Below are 20,826 nucleotides of genomic sequence, written 5' to 3'. Positions count from 1 at the left end.
TACTGTTGGGTGTTGTATCATTCTGCTAGGGCTGATGTAACCAAGTACCCCAAACTGGGGGTCTTAAACAACAGAAGGTTATTGCCTCACATTTCTGGAGGCCTGCAGTCTCAAATCAAGGTGTCAGCAGGGTTGGTTCCTTCTGAGGGCTGCGAGGAAGGGGCTGTCCCAGGTCTCTGTCCCGGGCTCATGGATGGCCATCTTCTCCCCATCTCTCTTCCCATAGTCTTCCCCTTTATGTGTGTCTTTGTGTCCAAATTTCCCCTTTTGATAAGACAGTAGTCTTATTGGATTAGGGCCCACCCTATTGACCTCATTTTAACTTGATTACCTCTGTAAAGACCCTTTCTCCTAACAATGTCACATTCTGAGGTACAGTGGATGGGGGGGTGGAAGTGGGGAGTAGGGGGGTGAAGGGGGTAATAGGGGCTCCAACACATATTGGTTGGTGGGGGGAGGTGGACATACTTCAACCCTTATCAGGTGCTATGCCAGTCAGTCATCCCAGAGAGGTCAGCAACAGAGGTGAGAGATGAGGGGTAGGGAAGGATCCTACATGACTGGTAAAAGTGCAAAGTGAGGAAATAGAGAACTTCCCCCCCCCCCCCGCCATTTTGTTTCTACTACAATCACCCTATCCAGAACAGGACTGAACTAGCAGAGGGATGCAGCTTCATCTTTAGATGGAATTCAGAATTGTGACTATTACACAGTTTTGGACATTTTAGTTACTGAAATCAGAATGTTTTCTTTTTTCCTTCTTAAATCAGAGAAATGAGCAGAAACCTCTCCAGCCTTACAGAGTTGGTTTGGAGTTTGGGTAAGCAGGAGCAGGGTAAGCTAAAGTTGATTTTTTTTTAAATCTTTTTTTTTTTAAGATTTTGTTTATTCATTTGAGACACAGAGATACAGAGAGAGAGAGAGAGAGAGAGAGAGAGAGAACGCATGAGCAGGGTGAGAGGCAGAGGGAAAAGAAGAAGCAGACTCCCCACTGAGCCAGGAGCGCCATGTGGGGCTTGATCCCAGGGCCCTGGGATCATGACCTGAGCCGAAGGCAGACGCTTCACCATCTCAGCCACCCAGGCACCCCTAAAGTTGATTTTTTTTAAAGATTTTATTTTTATATAATCTCTACCCCCAATGTGGGACTCGAACTCAGAACTGCAAGATCAAGAGCCACAGGCTCCACTGACTGAGCCCTCCAGGCACCCCTAAGGTTGATTTCCAATAGTATTCTCTGAGTACTACTTCATATAATTTACACACTGGTTATACATTAGTTTGCAATTTTTCAATGACTAGTGGTGTTGAACTTTTTCTCCTACCTTTGTTCTCATATTTTTGTCTATTTGTTTTTTCATATGTGTGATTTGCTTATGTACTTTCTCTATGTTTCAATTGTACTGTTTCTTTTTTTTATAATTCTAAATGCTTATTGTATATTAATTATATTAACCCTTGTTTGTATATGATTCAATTTTTGTTTACAGTGTTCATTATGTGCTTTAATTTTTTTTTGAGGTAGGACCATTCATAATTTTCATGCAGTAAAATCTTCCAGTTATTTTTTTTTTAACAGTTGACTGTGATAATATACTTATAAGGCCAGAAGTAGGGATGTAGTATAATAACTTTTGTCAAGTTGAAAATTCTCATTTAGTATGTGATTTCATGGGGTGCTTGGGTAGCTCAGTCAGTTAAGCGTTGGACTCTTGATTTCAGCTCAGGTCATGATTTCAGGGTCATGAAATGGATTCCTACATCGGGCTTCGTGTTGAATGTGGAACCTGCTTAAGATTCTCTCTCTCTAATGCATGCTCACTAAATAAATAAATAAATAAATAAATAAATAAATAAATAAATAAAGTAAAATCTTAAAAACATATGTGATTTTATCATATGCTAAATTCCCACATAATATTTTTTAGCATTTTATTCCATTCCCATGTTCTCCCTGATCTGAAACCAGTGCTACACTGTTTTAATTATCGTGACTTTATTACATATTTTTATGTTTGATCAAATTCACTTTGCTTTCCAAAAAACATCATGGCTATTTGGCATGTTTGGTCCTCAAGATAAAATTTGGAACTATTTTGTTCTATTCTCTCTCCCTTTCTATTTTCATTTTCTTGACCGGGATTCTTGTTGTTGTTGTTCCTCTTCTTCTTAGAAATCTCAAGTCATTTGTGCTTCTGAGCAAGATTCTTTGTCATTTCAAAGAATTATAGCTCTCAGTTGGAAGAGGCTAGAGGAAGCTGTCTTTAGTTCCTCTTCCTTATCAGGGAGTGATCTTCAATCGTGAACTTGGTATAGGTCATTCGTATATCTAGTTAAAGGAAAGTACAATTGGGTTTGGTAACAATCTTCCCTTCTCTCCCCTGTATCTTCACAAAAACAGTTACGCAGAAAATTTGACTACTTCCCTGAAGGAAGTTTAGGCTTTACCAGCCATGTCCAGTAGAGGTCACAAAAAAAATGCTTATGAAAGTCCCGGAAACCATAACCAAACCCATGCTTGGGCATTATGCGTTATGCAAAATAATGAACACACATAGACTACGCTTTATTACAGTACTTCCTCAAAGTGGAATTGCAACCTGTCATAGAGCCAGTGTCAACCTGCTTGCCTCTCCCCCACCTTTGCTAATACAAATGAACACACCCAGTTAATTGCAAAAGTTGGGGGGCAGTGTTTTCTCTCTCTCATACCCCTTCCTTTCGTTGCCCATTTTATTGTTAAATAAAAAAGGTCATCTTTGTTAAAAGTAATTTTTCCCATTTTCCAGTTGCTCAATTATTGTATCGAATGGAGAAAATGTAAATAGAGAAGTAAACAAAGTGGGTCATCAATAATTCCATCACACAGTTAACCACTCTAATACTCTGGAATGGATGGCATTAGAATGCATCATGAATGTCTTTCTATGTCCGCAAGTATTTATCTTCAACACAAATTTTATTGACATTTAAAAAAAATTAATTTAATACAGGTGCCTGGGTGGCTCAGTTGGTTGAGCATCTGGTTCTTGATTTCAGCTCAGGTCATGGGATCAAGCCCTGGTCCAGCTCCATGCTCATTGTAGAATCTGCTTGGGCTTCTGCCCCACCCCCACTCTAAATAAATAAATAAAAATCTTTAAAGATTTAATTTTTATTGTATATCATACTTCTTTTAAAAAGTTAATTAAATTTTAAAATAAAATATAATTAACATACAGTGTTATATTAGTAGCAGGTGTACAATATAGTGATTGAACACTTTATACATTCCTCAGTGCTCATCACCATAAGTGTACCTTTTTTTTTTTTTTTAAAGATTTTACTTATTTATTTGTCAGGGAGAGAGAGACTGAGCACAAACAGGGGGAGTGGCAGACAGAGGGAGAAGCAGGCTTCCTTCTGAGCAAGGAGCCCAATGCAGGACTCGATCCCAGGATTCTGGAATATGACTTGAACCAAAGGCAGACCCTTAACTGACTGAGCCACCCAGGTGCCCCTCCATAAGTGTACTTTCAACCCTCTCCACTTAATTCACCCATCCTCCCCCCTCCCTCCTCTGGCAACACCAGTTTGTTCCCTGTAGTTAAGAGTCTGTTTTTTTGTTTGTCTCTTTTTTCTTTGTTCATTTGTTTTGTTTCTTAAATTCCACATATGAGCCAGTAATTCCTCTACTGGGTATTTACCCAAAGAAAATAAAAATGCTAATTCAAAAAAATATATGCGCCCCTATGTTTATAGCAGCATTATTTACAATAGCCAAATTATGGAAGCAGCCCAAGTGTTCATCCATAGATGAATGGATAAAGAAGATGTGGTCTGTATATGCAATGGAATATTCCTCAGCCATCAAAAAGAATGAAATCTTGCCATTTGCAACAACATGGGTGATCTAGAGGGTATAATGCTAAGTGAAATAAGTCAGTCAAGAGAAAGATAGATACTGTATGATATCACTCACATGTGGAATTTAAGAATTTCAATGACTTTTAAGTATCCCATCATATGGATCCGCCAGGGTTTACCTATCCATTGCCCTATTGTTGGACATGTAGACTGTTTCCATGTTTTCCATATTATGAATATCATGGCATGTTATGAGAGATCACTTATTCACACTCCTGGAGGGTACCTTCCACCACAGTACAGCGCTGGCCATTTTCTGGGGTACAGTGAGGTACCTAATAGATATGTTTGGGATGAGGGCTTGGGCTGGTGGTTCACATCTCCTTCTCCCAGGAGCCCCTGTTACCAGAGGGCAGGCTCTTACTCTGAGCAGCTTGGCGGGGAGACCTGTGACGGGGCAGGTGAATCTTTGCCTTGGGGTCAGTATTAGGAAGTGTACTAAAGCTGCATCTCTAAGGTTTGCTCTCTGATTGCCTCAGCGCACATTTTGATTCTTGTATATCTGTGCCCTATTATGATTCTCTCCTTTGTGTAATTTTCAGAATTGGGATTTTGGGGGTTGAAGTTGAGTATATTTTAGGTCTTTTGATACAATTTTCCTATCCTTCACCATAAAGTCCGTACCAGTGTTGACTCCTACCAACAGAGATTAGATTTATGATTGTCTTTGAAAACTTAATTTTTCTTTCAAATATATATATATATTTGGGGTGTGGTTATAGATCTATATTTCTATTTAATGTGTGGGTGTGGGGTTTTAGGTCTATATTTATATTTAACATATAAAAATCCATTAAATTTTATATTATATACTAATTATGAGTTATATTTATATATTAAATGTGTGTATATATATAAATTATATAAAAATATACATTTTAAACTTAATTTTACGCAGAATAAATATGAGAAATGGAAGGAGAGAGTATTAACATCATTTACCTTGTTCTAAACCATCTGGGAGTCTCATATGAAAAATTTTGGTCATTTCATTAAGTGATTTGAAAAGTAGTACTTGGTATAAGAAACAAAAATAGGAGTTTTTTTATAGGAGTTTTTAAAATATATCACTTCATTTGTAGAAATAAAGGCATCTGTTGTTTAATTAATCGAGAAGATCAGAATGAACTCCAAAAATATCACCTGGGGTCTCTCTTCTTCCCTCATCCTAGGTTTAAACAATGACTGGCAGTCATTGCCTTGAGAAGCTGGACCTTTTTTCATGGGTCACAGATGTTAAGACTCCAGGGAAGTTTGAATCATTTATTCTACATAGTGGTTTCCTTGTTTTTACCAGGAATATGGTAGCATTGTAGATACCCACTTTTTTTTTGCATAGATTTGAAATAAAGTGAACAAAAATTCCACCGTCCTTTGGAGGTGTTTGAGAGAAACTGAACCCACCTTGTCCTTAGTACTGTGTGAAATTGGCTGTGATGTGCTCATGGTTGAAGGGTTTGTAGTTGGCAACTCCTGGAAACAAGCAGAGAAGAACATGAGGAGGCCATGGTGTGCGTAACCACCCCTACCTCCCAAAGGACCAGCCCATAGTTAGAGGAGTAAAATCATCCCCGAGTGAAATGGGCAGCTTGATTAGTATGGAGGAGCATGAGATTGAGATTTAGGGAGTCCTTGTTTCTAGGCTTAGAGCTGCCATGTGGAGCATCTCTTTGGACAAGCCCCTTAAATTGTGAGGGCCTCCTTTTCCTCATGCCTTAAATTGTACTAATACCTACCCTGAAGAGACACTTTCAGGATTAGGAATAAGGACTGCCAGATGCCTAATATAGTCCCTGGCACATAGTTATCGTGCAATAAAATGACTTAGTTAAGTCGAACTTAGAGTATTCAAGGTAGGAACTCATGTTCACTTTTGAAGATTTTGCAAAAAATAGGGAAGGGCATTGTGTTGAGAATTCTTATGTTTCAGGGCAGAGAAGTTAGATGATGGCAGTATTGATGATTAGCTTTCAAGTCACCGGGCATCGGAAAGATAATTCCACGCCCAGAAGTTTTGGATGTCAGAGGCCTGTTTACCATTCTTTCCCCAGAGAAGAAGGGTAATTGGCAGACATGAGAATAAGCCTGATTTAGGTTCCCGGGCAATTCTTGAGATGCAGGTGGTAGGAGAACTAATAATACTAATATTGAGCGTTTGTGAATGCAGAAGACATTGAACTTACTCATTTTAAACATGTTATTTCTAATTTTCACACTGACCCAAGAAATGGTTATTACTATTTGTATTTTATAGCTCTGGAAACTGGTTCTGAGAAGACTCATTCCTTGCTTAATGCAGCTAGTAAGTAAGAGAAGGGGCTTCTAACCAAGCCTTATGTAACCTCAAGATCTTTATTAAATGCATTGCTGCAATTCAACAAATTCTGACTGGCTAGATTTTGTTAAGTACCCGACAGACTCTAAGAAAACATCTCTCCCGTTGAAATCTTGGATAATGAAGCATCTTATAAAGCCACAGCCTCAGTTCTGCTGTGACTTTGCAGGGCTTCACATCTCTGCATTGTGCCGATTAACATCCTCTTACCTAGGGAACATCAACCTTAGACAAAACCACACACAGTGCTCTTTAACTTGGAGGATATTTTAGTATTTGTGCAAAATTTTAAAGAATGTTAAGGTTTTGCTGAAGTCTGAGTTTTATTCTTGCCTCTTTCCCCACACAAACATGCATAGACATTCTTCTCTTTGGAGACTTTTAAAAAGCATTAGAGCAAGAAGAAGAATGAATGTTGAGTGAAGCGGTGGGGGAAGGACAGTCATGCTACAGTTTGGAAGTGTGGGCTCAATGATCGCTTGATCCCGTGCTAGGTGCAGGACTTGCACAAATCCCTTTAATGCCTCCAAGACTTAGTTTCTTTTTCTGTAAAAAAGAGAATTACCAATACCTACAGAGTTGACATGTGACATATGATATCACTGCACGAAGAGCTATGTTTCCCATCCCCATATTTGTTTCCCACTGGCTAGGAAGTCACTGTGCTTTTGTTTTATACATTGATGTTTAATTTTTAAACCCTAAGGTGGCCAGGCCATCTTCTTAGATCACATACTACTTTTTCTACCTTTTTAAAAAAAATGTTTTTGTCTCTCATGTTACCTGTTTTTTCCTTTTTCAGCTCTTATTGCTTTAAGTAGGTCAAGCCACTTTTCTTGATCACTGGATGTGTCCCCGTTGGCTCAGAGTGGAGTCAGGATTCTTGATTTTCGAAAAAGCTATTTTAGAAAGCCAGCCACCTGTTCTATTATCATCCATCCGTCTACCCATCATCTACCATTCAATCGAGTCACTGTATATATATTCATAATATATATGTGTATGTACATGTATGTGTCATCACTGTATACACAAGTATCATATACATACAATCTCACAGTTACTTGATTAAATGAAGGAATTAATTAAATAAGGAAATGAAAGAAAGTAGCCCGCAGACTATGGAAGAAAGTCCCAAATTCCTTTCTCCTTCTCTCACCTTCATTCAAAGGTGTTTTGCCACTAAGGAATTGCCAGTATGTCCGCTCATGAACACTTTCAGCAATATTGTTGATGGAGGAGATGACAAGGCCCCATGATGTCATCGTGGTTTCAAATCTGTAAGGATAAAATCATATGTGATTAACCTCATTTAGGTCAGGCAATAAGGAGTTAAGGTGAAGGGACAGAGACATTCTAAGTGCTTTAGAGATCAGATAAAACCACGCTCAAAAGAGAAATTGCAAATGACTAATGGATATGAAATTACTTCACTTGCAAGTAAATGAAATTAAAATGAATGGGTTTTTTTAAAAAAAAAAAACCTATCAATAAGCAAATTTAAAATAATGTAAATGCCCAACAATGGGTGAATACTTAACATGACTGATGGGATGAGTATCCAAGATTGACTTTTTTTTTTTTTTGCAGTGATGAAATTGTATTTTTCAATAATTTTAAGTGACATTTAAAATGCTCATGCAATAATTGTTAAGTGAAAATGTGGGACACAAATTTTACACGAAATAACTATCCCATCCATGTGAGGGATCACAACTATCTATAAGATGCAAAGAAGAAAACCTACAAAATTATAAAGAAATGTCAACAGCGATTATATTGTGGACACACTGTAGATGCTTTGTTTTGTTCCTTTTAAAAACATTATTTAAATTCAATTAATTAACATATAGTGTATTACTAGTTTCAGAGGTGCTTTGTTTTGTTCTTTATGCATCACCCCCCAACTGTCTAGTATATGTATTTATGACATTCACAGTCAGAAAAAGAAAAATCAGGCAAAATTAAGGGTAAGCTCAGAGAAGTAGTAAGGTATATTCAGAGGGTATTTGAAAACTAAGTACTCTTGAAATGCAACTTTTATCCTGACCTGTCTATGGAAGTAGGGGAAATTATGGAGCTGGGCTGTGAACAGCAGGTATAATGTATTGTACCTAATCCTGTGGAATAGATTCCTCATACCACTCAGTTGTCACTTCCTTGGGCTTGGTCAGTCTTTCTCTCTGGCATCTCTCTGCAGAATTTGGGTCATGTCTTCGTTCCTCTGAATGTCTGTCTTCTTTTCCTTTCCAGGACCTGGCATTTTTCCTCTGCTCCTCCTGTGAGCTTAGTCTCCTCCATATTTCTCTACTGCTTCCTCTTCTTGCAAACTATGAAGACATCCCAAGGTTTAATTTTATTTCTTGGGATTTCCTTCTCTATTCTGCCTTTTGCCGACAGGACAGTGGAAGGAACATGAGCTTCACAGTCAAGTCTGGGTTCTGATCTCAACTCTATTAGCTACACGTCATGTGATCTTAGGAATGTTACTTAGCCTCTTTGGGCCTATATGGTGCTATCTGTGAAGTGGGCATATAGATAATGGTTTGTTTGTTTGTTTTTAAAGTGGGCTTCATGCCCAACATGGGGCTTGAAGCCACAATCCTGAGATCAGGAATCCCATTCTCTGCTGACTGAGCCGGCCAGGTGCCTTGGACTCGTGGCTTTGTTGGGAGCTTGTCTGCTACCTCTGCACGGTTCCCCAACCTCGGTCATAACCTCTGTCAGATGACCGCCCAGCCTCTTTTGTCTACCCTGACCTCTTTTTCTAGGTCTTCCTCTAAACCTCCAAAAGCTCCCTAATGCTTCTGCTTTGAACACCCACAATTAGACATGTCTGAAGGAATTAAGTCTTTTTCTCTGAAAGACATTCTTTCCTCCTGACACTCCTATCAAAAGTTTGGAAGCTTCTCTTTCTGCGCCCCACCCCCCTTCCAGTGCTCACAGAGCTGAGTGGCATCTTCCTTGGTGTGAGTCTGTTTATCTTAGATGGAGTCTTCATCACCTCACAGATTCATTACCACAGGCAAGCCCCAGGTCGCCTCCTTGTCTCCCATTCTTGAACCAGTTAACGTTTTACAACATGACTTTTCTTACTTAAAAACTTGCAATGCTTTCTCTAATAGGAAGTCCGATCTCATTAGCCTGGTTTTTCAGACTTTTTCCAATATCACCCAGCCTGTCCTTTCCAGACGTTCCTCACTTGATTCAGTCCTGTATCCCTATTCTCTTCTCTAGTCAAGCTGGCCTACTCACTGACCTTGCTTATTCCTGTCTCGAATGCTTAATTCTAGCCATTCCCTCTTCCTAGAATACCATCTTCCCCTATCTTCCTTACAGTACTTATTCCTCAAATGGGGTCCAAAGCCACAAACCTTCCTGGACTACTCTAACCCACAGTGGACTCTCCCCCTTTGAATTCCTGTTTGTAAAACTCCATCATATATGTTGACTTGTGTGACTGAATTTTTCCTGAGAGCATGCTAGTTACAAGATTGCAGGCTTCTCAAGGGGTGATGAAATGAAGATCTGTTAAATTATCAGAAGGAAAAAGAGAGTAAGAAAATGAAAGAAGGAGGGAGAGAATGGGAACTCGGGTGGGGTCTGGGGAGAATGGTGAACGCTGCTTGCAGCACTCACTTGAACATGGAATTTCTGCGCTGTGCTTCCTCTAGGACAACAAGTAGCACTGATCCACGTTTCACACTAACGTCGATGGTCACATTGAAGCACAGATCCACCCCCCTCAGCTGGTTATTTATGGTGTATATGACGGTGATGTTGGAGGCTGTGGTGGGAACAGGGCTGGGTTGAGTGGGGAGAGTTGGTTGCACTTCATCACCTGTGAAGAGCGAAGAGGCCACATTTGTTGAAGATTATGGGGTTTCTATTACAGGTGCAAAGATCTCTGTTACTGGCGACTCATCCTAAAAAAACATTTCAAGAAATGGCAATGATTTTGTGTCCTTTGTGGGTTGTTCTGAGGAACTGGTGTGATCTATGAAGCTCTCAGTTCCATTCTAGAGAATTGTTCGTAGCTGAAGAGCTGACAGCCGGTTTTATAGTGAACATCAATTTTGTTAAAAGAATTTATAACCAGAAGGGAGGATGGTTAGCCCTAAGTCATGTATTTTACATGATTGAGTTCTGTGGAGTCGTGGGCTTTTTTGGCAACAAAGGTAGTAAGCAAAGGTAGTAAGTTTCAGACCATTTAACAAAACACCTGGGTAACTATAGTGTAGAATCCTAGAAAAGACTCCATGGCCACCTTGTCAAGGTTGGAAAAATCACTGGGAAGCAGCCTAAGGAGTTGGGTGAATGTAGCTGTGTTTGGTGTAATTGGGATCAGGCTGCTTGACTGCAGTCTCTATAGACTGTGTACCGAGATGGGCAAGGAGCTTAGCAATCTCTGCTTATCTAGGCAAGTCCATACAGCATCAGCCAAACAGTACTTTATACTAGTATTTGACTAGAAAGAAGAGGTATCTTTGCAAAGACTCGTTATCTCTGGAGTGATAAAATTTTTATGCAGGACTCCCACTTTCTTCCTGCATATTTCTACAACATTTGAATTTTAAGTATCCCTGTATTATATTTTTAATTGGCTAAAATAGAGATATTTAAAATAAAAAGGTAATGTGCCTGGTTTCCAACCCATTCCTTTGGTGTGCCAGGAGCACCAAGGCTTCATATTTAGATCTCCAAGTCTGGTTTTAAATGCAACTCTGTTCTTCTCATAAGTCTCTCAGACCAGGTCAGTGGTCACACTTTCTTTGTTATGCTCTACATGTGCTTCTGTGTCTATTTAGTACTTATTTCATTCTTCCAAACGTTGTAGTTTTTGTCGACATATCTGTTTCCTGACCTTGTAAAGAGCAGATATCATAAGATACTGCATAATTTTTGGTGTATTTGTCAAGTGAATTAAGGAAATTATATATCATCTGATTGTTAGGAGCATGGACCTCCCCTCTTCACCAGCATCTCACCGAATGCTATTCATATAGTAGGTGCTCACTTAATGTGTACTGAATGACGTAGACATGGGGGCTGAATTTTGAGGGCAGGCTGCTATGGCTGTGTATTAGCACACAACACTTGGGGATGGATAGCAGATGTGGCTTTGCCTACATAACAAGCCTCTATGCCACTTAAAATTGATCTACATATTATTAGTGGCATAAATTGCTACTTTATGACATAAGGAAAGGCAGATATTAAAGAGTTCTTACCAGGGCTGCAAGACACATGGGGCACATCCAGGTATGTCTTGCCTTTCAGGGAAGGGAGGATTTGGGCAATGGCCATGGGATTGTGGAATTTCCCCTGCTCAATCTCCTTAAGTATTGTGTCCATGGTCTTCTGGCAGTTCCACTCCTTGTTAGGTTGCTTAGGTGTCACAGAGAGAGCCTGGGACAGGAGAGAGAGAGGGAGAGAGACTGAGAGATTGATTAGGCATAGCTGAGAGTTGGCCTCTATAAACTTTATAAGAGACTTGATCACTAATCTTGGGGATCAAACAGAATCCAAAACTGAGCTGCCCAAGGCTCGGGACATTGTCTTTCTTGTTCACTGCTGCATCCCCACCTCTTAGCTCAAGGTCTGTCACAGAGCAGTCACACAACAAATATATGTGCACCAATCAGATTTGGGGAACACTATTAGGGCTGTTATATTTATGGCATGTGTATATAAAACAGTTCTTGGATGTAGAACGAAGGTGAGGCCCACAAAGCAAGCTCCAGGGGCAGCGTTAGTCTGGGTCATCTGGCCATCTTAACATCGTAGTGCTCTTTTGTTTTATGTTGTCCTGAACACCGTTTGGTGGACTCCTCCCATTCTTTGTGATCATGTCAGGACTGTCAGCCAGAGGCTCCACAACCCTGGCCACAGGGGTGGACTCATGGCCTGTGCTGGGCTAATCATAGAGTGCCATCCTTTTGGTGACAGTGATTAGTGGGCACACACACTAGCCAGTGTCCTTCCCTGACATACAAACATTCAGAGAGAGAAGCATGTCTTTCTCTCCTGCTGGGGGTATTCAGCTAGGACCACGTAAGTAAGCACTGGGCTGGGACCATCTTCCTCAGTCACTTCGAAGAAGCCATGCAGTAGGAGACAGTGAGGAAAACCGGGGCTGAGTGATGAAAAAGGAATGGCGCCTGAAAGCACAATTTGAGTCCTTTATTCTGCTTAATCCTCAAACCATTTAATCTAGCCCTGGACCTTCTAGTTTATAACGTGAAATAGTAAATCCCCATTTTTTTCTTAAGCCAAAATTATTTGGGTTTTATGTTATTTGCAAAATGATTCTTGATTAATGCACCACGCAAGTCATTCTCCTTTGCTGAGATTTATATCGCATGAGTAAAATAGAGATCATAATTTATGCCTACCTTTGTGGGTTCATTTGAAGTTCAGATGTGGGACAATAAGCAAAAGCATTTTGTAACGTGTGATAAATAAGCTATCATCACCACCTCCCTCCCTCTTAGTGGTGTGCTGACCATGACCCTCAGAGTATGTCAGTGGTTTGAGATTGCTGGTGACTGATTCACCTGAAGCTCAGAATAGGAAATGGGAGAAGAGAGAGTCGAGTCAGAAATGGCTCTGTGAGCCGAAGGCAGTTGATGAACGACCAGTTTTGACAGGCATGACCATCACTGTTGGCTTTGACAACCGTGGACCCTGGCTCTTGCCAGAGGTCACTTTACAGGGTAGTTTGGCTTAAGGGGCATTAGGTAGGTACTCCTCAGCAGCCAGATCTTGTTCACTTGCCATATTCACCTCTCAGACCCCCAAAGCAAGATGTATCCCCTTGGGATAAAACGTTACCGATGCCAACACTCTAGAGAGGAATAACACATTACCCTGTGAGAAGTCGTTAATAACTTTGCATGAAGATGTTTATCAGATCCTTTTCCAAGTTAAAGCCCCAAGTTAAGAGGAATTTTGAAGGCTTTGGAATATTGATAGAAAGAAGAGAAGAAATTCTGCGGCAGAGGAAGTGCTTCCTGAGTGCCTAGGGAAGCCATGTAGGTGGCCCAGGCCATTTGAAGGGCACTGACATCCTGGAAGAGGGTGAATAAAGGCTGAAAAGGAAGCTTAATATCACTCTTCTGCTGGGAGAGACCATGAACAATTACTGAGCACCACACTGTGCTTGTGATTAAAAAAAAACAAAAAAAACAAAACAGGCGCCTGGGTGGGTCAGATGGTTAAGCGTCTGCCTTCGGCTCAGGTCATGATCCCAGCGTCCTGGGATCGAGTCCCACGTCGGGCTCCCTGCTCCTTGGGAGCCTGCTTCTCCCTCTGCCTCTCTCTCTCTCTCTCTCTCTCTCTCTCTTTCTCTGTCTTTCATGAATAAATAAATAAAATCTTTAAAAAAAAAACAACCTTTACTTACAACCTTGTTTTTATGGGGAAAGTGAAATTCAGAGAAATTCAATATTTGCCCATAGTAGTGGCAGATCTGGGATTCCAACTCAAGTCGTGACATCTTGAGAGCCCTTTGCTTCTCCACACCAGAACATTTTAAATTAGAAAAAAAGTTGTGTATTGGATATCTGGTGATTTCAGACTTCAGGCTGTTTGGGTAAACTCTAGATATGTGCCATAACTTGAGTAGGGAGAGGTTATGTATCCTAACTGATTAGAAATCCATATGACCTGTGATATCAGGGTAAGGATGAAGTCTTGCCTTTCCATAAATAAAGCTTTAGTTCTTAGGTGCAGCTTATCAGAGTGTACCCTGTGGTGATAAAATCCCAAACAGAATTCACAAACCAAACTAGCAAAAGCAAACATTTCCCCGTCTGGCATTAAGGAGAAGCAAGTTTATTTTAAGTGAGTCATAGATAAAACCCACCTTATATCCCTTCCAGACTGTTCCTGATATTCCACAAGGCTTTCTAGACCTGAGCCCCAGGATTGTTCTTAGATGATTCAGCCACGGTAAGTCTTTTTTTTTTCCCCATGGCAAAACTTCATTCACCTTGACATGACATGGAAGCTGACATTGTTCTCATTAGTTGCTCCAATACACGGCACATTGGAGTGGGGATTTTGTATTTACTTTTATGTTTAACATAAACTAATTTCTAGTCTGTTTATGTCCTTTGCTAATTTCTAATGTGTGGGACGTCAGGGCCAGTCTCTGCTCCTCTCCCCAAAAGGATTTCTTTCTACCACTAGTCCAGAGGTATATTAGGTTTGGGGCTGGCCATGGTTCTCTCTTTCCTGGGCTTTCTGAGTTGAGAGGGTCATAATGTAGTTTTTCTGTGAATTACATTAGGCATTTTGAGACATTGGAGCACAAACTTCTCAGTTTGGACTAGAGGATTTGGCCACAGATGACCCTTTAATTTCCAATTCTAGTTGGTTATCTCTCCCCACTATCATTAGTATGTCCTCCAAGGGAGGATGCTGCCCTAATCAGCCCTAATCAATGGGGTGGGGGTTGCATTTGGAGATATATCAAGCAGCATCTTATGGAATCTGAGCCTGGGTATCAGTACTAGGGAAACATAGGATTGAGTATGGACAGGGTACCAGAGACACGTGGTTTTGCCATTTAGAGCACTGTGTGAGGTTGAAATGAGATCGAGAGTATAAAAGAGCTTGACAAGTCAGCTTTAAGTTGTTTTCATTAATCAGTTTGAACACAACCGACATTTTCTGGATCAAGATAAAGGGCTGAAAAGAGAACACGTGACTGGCAAGATGGAATCAGAAAATTCCATTTTTTTGAGGACCTATTTTAATATCCTTATTTTTATGCATCAAATTTTCATCAATCTATACTTATTACGAACAAACTGATCATTATCAGTAATAACCTGATATGTTTCTGGGATTTATGATTTTTTCCAAGAAAGAGAAAATAATTCACGTAGTTTTTTTTTCACACTTCACCTATGGGGTAGGGAGGAATTCACACCTGCATTTTACCAGTAGAGAAACTGAGACAAACACTACAAGGAACCTACTTCAAGTCATACTAGCTGATCTTTCTCAAAGATGTTAGAAGAAGCCTGGTCTCTTGATCCTACAATCTGGTCTTATCGTATTGGCATGGATCCAACAAAGAGCATGGGTGATGTGTTTACCTGCATGGCAAGGCCAGTACTGTAGATGTTTCCAATGGTGCCATTGTCTTTGATCCTCATGCTGATACTCTTCATGGCTTCCTCTAGTACCTGGCTGAACAGAATTCTGTAACCTTCCTCTGAACTTTCTGGGATCCTGTTGTACATACAGGTCAGAGCTAAAGTCGCCGTTGCTCCTGTGTCTGTGAAGCACGGTTGGAGGGGGGTGGGTAAGACAACCATCACCACAACAATATGAACAACTAACATTTCCTGTGTGCTTATTGTGTTCCAGCTACTTTATCTCCTTTATTCTTCAGGACTGTGAAATAGGACCTATAATTAATTCCTTTGAAGGGATAAAGAAGTGGAGGCTCATAGAGGCCAAGTAATGGCCCAAGGCCTCACAGCTGGTAAGTAGCAGTGCCAGGACCTGAACCCAGATCTATATGACTCCACAGCTCATGCTTTTAATTAATGTAGACTGGCACTTTATTCAATCTCATTTTTTGGTCTCTGTTTATCTTTTAAAAATGTCACTAGTTCTTGAAGGCCCGGCCATCACCACCTCTCAGTGAAACCTTCTTTGGTCTGACCAGTGCCACAGGTGCAGTTTCTTTTCTGAACCTTTTTTTTGATGTAGGCTCCATGCCCAGCATGGAGCCCAGTGTGGGGCTTAAACTCACGACCCTGAGATCAAGACCCAGGCTGAGATTAAGAGTCAGATGCTTAACTGAGTGAGCCGCCCAGGCGCTCCTCTTTCCTGAACTTTTTTAGCCTGCGTTGTTTGCACCTGTCTTGCAGTCTCAGTACTCTCTGCTCTGTTTTACTGTTACCGTGCTCTGTGAGCTCCTGGATGGGGGGAGCTTTGCACCCCCCCAAAGCACCCAGCACAGGGTCATTTTCATTATTTGCATGGGAAAGTGTATGTGGACTGAATGAGCAAGCTCTGACAGGACAAGACAGAACAAATGAAAGACTTGCCAGCTAACTTCCTTCTCTGATCTCCTCCTCCCTACTGTAATCTCCACCTGAATTTGTGTAACCTCATTAAGGATGACAGTGTTGTTGAAACCATTGTTGGCCGAGACGTCAGATCTCCTGAACTGACAGACACCTTGGCAATGCATGAGGTCCCAGATGGGAAATAGAGGCCAGTCTGCTCTTGAGCCATAGGGAGGGTACTAGAGTACTTGATTATTGGTCTGAAAGAGCCTGAAATGAGAGAGTTTGCCTGAAAGGAGAGAGGTTGCAGAGGCAGTGTGGATAACAGGGTGAAAACCTGAGAAATGCTATTGCTTGGAGAGTGGCAAAGAGAAAAGGTGACCATGAATGAAGGGCACATGATAATGTCCTCAGAGAGAGAGGGTGTTGTTCAGAGCAGGTATCATGATCTGCAGAAGGGTGGACAGAAAAGGACATGGTGCTGTAGGGGAAAAAGCTTCCCTTCACAAGCAGCCATAAGGTTACAGAATGAAGAAATAACATGGTTCCAGCGTACCCTTGAAGAGGAGGAGCATGGTGGGTTTAGGGTTCAGAGAGTATCTGTTTACTAGAAAGAGAATATCAGGATGTTATAAGGAGAAACATTGGGAGGAACGGAGAGGGGAATCATCAGTAGTAATAAAAGAGTGCGTTCAGGGGTGCCTGGGTGGCGCAGTCAGTTAAGCATCCAACTCTTGGTTTCGGCTCAGGTCATGATCTCAGGGTCGTGAGATGGAGCCCGGTGTCTGGCTCCTTGTTCAGTGTGAAGTCAGCTCGAGATTCTCCCTCTCCCTCTTCGTCTGCCCCTCTCCCTGCTCTCTGTCTCTAAAATAAATAAGTGATTCTTTAAAAAGAAGAGGTTTCAGGGTAAGACTGAGTCTAGACATTGATTTAATCATTTAAGAATTTGCCTGGGAATAACCGCTGACTTGGGTGACTTGTTTATTGTTCCCAGTAGAGATTCTGTCATTGTCAGGCATTTCAAGTATTGTCCTGGGTTCTTTGTTTTACTGTCTCCCCTTCATTTATTCCGTAATTCACACGTCCAACAAATATTTCTTAAGTGCCTTCCATCTGCAGACATTTTCATGATCCTCAGCTCCTCCTCCATGGAAAGCTCCCCCTCCCACTTTCCCCTCCTGCCCCCCTCCCCCATTGAATGCCCTTGATGTTCCCAGCTCAGGGCAGTGTTTGGAAGTGGCGACCAACTCACCCACATCGAAGGGGGAGGAACTGAACCTCAGGTACTTGGCAAAGCGGGCTGCTATGGGTAAGGCTGTCTCTGGGTTCTCCTGGCACAGTGCCAGGACCGCCAGACTGGGCCCATAGAAGGTTGAAGCTGGAGCACTGGAGCCTGGGAAGGAGACAGAGGGTCTCTGTAAGATTAACATTCACCATAGTGAGGACGTTCGTGAAAAAGGTAAAAGTCAAATCTTTTAAGTAGAAATTTCTAGAAAACCTGTCCAAAAAGAAAGAGTCCACGTTGGCAAAAGCTAACTTGAACACTTGTCAGACTAAGAATATTACCTACCAGGACAGGAGAATGAAAGGGCTAGCTGTCTGCAGGTGGTGGTGTAAGTCTGTGTCCCCAGGTAGTGGTCTTCTCTGGTTCGTTTGGAATCAAAGTGAATATCTCTTTGTGAGATTATCTGAGGGATCTTGAGTAGCTTGTGTCTCTTCCCTCACTTTCCACTCACCATCGTTTTCTTTCTAGGTTTAATATTCTCAGGAAGGACCATTTGCCTCACTCTCCCCTCCCTTCCGATGAGGTCTTACTTGAAGGTGGCCAGGTTTCCATTTGTCTCCGTAGAATTGATACTTTATTCCCAGGGTCTCGGCAGGAGGAGTTGAGGGCCATGATGGTAAGGGCCAGCTGACCAATGGTCAGGTCTGTGGAGGAGAGAACAAAACAGTCACAAAGGTATTCTCAGGGGGAAAGTGTGCCAGGGGCCGGGGCTGAGCTCTCTGCTTCTTGTCCAGATCATTTTGGTTTTTTAATAAGGCGATTAGATAATTTCTTAAAAAGATTTTATTTTTAAGTAATCGCTACACCCAACGTGGGACTCGAACTCACAACCTGGAGATCAAGAGCCACATGTCTCCCCCTAACCCCCCGGCCCCCGAGCCAGCCAGGTGCCTCTAGATAGTTTTTTTATCTGGTTTTTCTTGAGGAACGAAGTATGGAAAAATGCTCAAGGAATGTTTAATCTGGTGACCACTGTGTGACTTGACAACTTCATCAGGAATCCCTGTTATCTATTGAGAGAAGCAGCAAGAGCACCCGTACAAATTCATACCTGAAAATAATTTTAACCTTATTATCTAACTTGATCCTCAAGGCAACTCCTGTGTACAGGTAGGCAGAACAGAGATTTGGTTATTATCATCATCGTTACTATTACTGTTAGTGTCCTTGTTATTAGAATCATCTGCATTTTGCAAACAAAGAAGTGAGGTTGGTCCAGATCTGCGGCCTGTTCAAGGTCACAGAGTTAATAAGTGGTGGAACCAGAGCTGCACGCCCTCTCTTTTTACATCTGGTCTAGAGCTAATTCTGCTCTCCTGCCCAACTCTACAAATGCTCTCACTTCACACACCTTTCTTTCCAGGTACACAGGGAAAGATGCTTTGGTGATTCAGGTACAATCGCAAGTGGCATTGGAGTTGGGGGTGGGGTGTGGAGTTGGACTCTGGGGCTGGAGAATCAGGGAGCATGTGGAGGGGCTCTGACTTCTCACCGGCTGTGTCACTGGCCATGAGCTTGTCAGTCAGGAGCTTCTGGGCGTCCACATCGTAGGCTCCAGCCAGGTTCATGGCAATCAGGATGCTGGGATTTGGGTGGGCTGAGCTCGTCACAGAGCTTTCCATGAGCACTTGGATGCCATTAACCAAGGGCTGCTGTGCCGGGGAAACAGCTGAGGAGAGAAAAGCCATTTACTAAACCCCTAATCCTCTCTCTCTCTCTCTCTCTTTCGTCTCAGAAACGTGTTTCCCGATCTCTCTGTTAGAAGATGGGATTAGTTAGCGTTAGTATTCTCGGGGACACCCTCTGTGGGGGTGATTATTTTTTTGGGGGGAGTGGGTGATTATTAAAGAGAGATGGAGAAAACACAGATTTTTCTTTTGAGGCCAATCAGACCCAACATCTTCTCAAATAACCCTTCTATTTATCAAAGTGATTTCTCATTTAGGAAGTCCAAGCAATATGGCTCATGGCCATTTCATATTATTTCTGGCACATTCCTAGAAATCACTGATTTCCTTGTAGTTTTTTCTCACTCTTTTTTTTAAAGTTAATTTTTGGGGGGGTGCCTGGGTGGTATAGTTGGTGAAGTGTCCAACTCTTGGTTTCAGCTCGGGCCCTGATCTTAGGGTCTTGGGATCGAGTCCCGTGTCCAGCTCTGTGCTCAGCGTGGAGTCTGCTTGGGATTCTCTCTCTCCCTCTCCCTCTGCCTCTCCCCACCTCTCTCTCTCTTTCAAATAAATCCTACAAAATAGAAAGTTATTTCTTTTTTGTTTTTTAGGATTTTATTTATTTATTTGAGAGAGAGAGACTGTGTTGACCCCGTGGGCCAGCAGGGAGAGGAGCAGAGGGAAAGGGGACAAGCCGACTCCTTGTTGAGAGCAGCACCCGACGCAGGGCTCAGTCCCACGACCCTGAAATCATGACCTGAGCTGAAATCACGAGTTGGAGGCTCAACTGACTGAGCCACCCAGGTGCCTCCCCTGTTTAAAAGATTTTATTTTTAAGTAATCTCTACACCCTACGTGGGGCTCAAACTCACAACCCTGAGATCAAGAGTTGCATGTTCCTCCAACTGAGCCAGCCAGGTGCCCTCTTTTTTTCTTAGTCTTGCGTGAAAAATATGGAAGACTTGGGATACGACCTGTCCTCAGCGAGTACCAGCATCCCCGCAGCAGTGGCACTTGGTCAGAACAGCTCTGAGCGTTTCGCTTTGTGCCACCAGCCATCATTCCTGCGCCAGTATTTCAGTCTCTCTTAAGGTAAAATGCATAGACTTGCCTCTCCAAGAACTTATGCTATTTGGCCAGGAAAGATGAAGCACGCACTCACCCTGACTCATCTACTTTGAACTTCTGCAGTGATTGCTGTTTTCAGTCACTTTCTCCTCAGCAGACCTCCGTGTGTGAGGTTCCCCCCTTTCCCTGGGGGAGCTGCTTCCCTGACCTCTCTGGAAGAACCACCATACTCACAGCATGAGCTTTGGGTCCAGGTGCTGGTCCCAGCCACAGCCCAGAGAAGGTTCAGGAGGCAGAGGGTGAACCAGGCCATCCCACTCTCTCTTGTCTCGCCTACAGATCCCATGCACAGATCCCCGTTTTGAAAATGGGGTGTTTCTAAAACCCTTCTTTATATATGCTTCTTTTTGTAAAACAGTCTGCCCTCCTGCCACTCCTGGCCACTCCTAACCACTTATGTTCACCTCTCTTTCTCTGATACAACTAATTTCCATATGCTTGTCTAAGTTCCCTCCTATCAGTCCTCCAAGGTGT

The 20,826-nt window shown here is 42.0% G+C and overlaps 1 protein-coding gene across 1 annotated transcript; it reads right to left on the bottom strand.

Annotated features, from left to right (window-relative positions):
• Nucleotides 1–2,000: 2,000 nt before the first annotated feature.
• Nucleotides 2,001–20,605, bottom strand: LOC141372062 (cobalamin binding intrinsic factor-like). The gene is made up of 10 exons (XM_073890523.1): nt 20,527–20,605; nt 19,050–19,226; nt 18,088–18,201; nt 17,525–17,665; nt 15,349–15,530; nt 11,473–11,650; nt 9,881–10,082; nt 7,401–7,519; nt 5,311–5,379; nt 2,001–2,329 (listed from the first exon to the last, which is right to left on the bottom strand). Exons 1-9 carry the CDS (start codon nt 20,603–20,605, stop codon nt 5,318–5,320), a joined length of 1,254 nt encoding a protein of 417 aa, XP_073746624.1. The 3' UTR covers nt 2,001–2,329; nt 5,311–5,317.
• Nucleotides 20,606–20,826: the final 221 nt, after the last annotated feature.

Source organism: Callorhinus ursinus, unplaced genomic scaffold (assembly GCF_003265705.2).
Source record: "Callorhinus ursinus isolate GAN/ISIS: 27379988/994484 unplaced genomic scaffold, GSC_fseal_2.0 scaffold595, whole genome shotgun sequence".
NCBI lineage: Eukaryota > Metazoa > Chordata > Mammalia > Carnivora > Otariidae > Callorhinus > Callorhinus ursinus.
The sequence above is the reverse complement of the archived record's forward strand: the minus strand, read 5'-3'. Positions and strand labels throughout refer to the sequence as shown.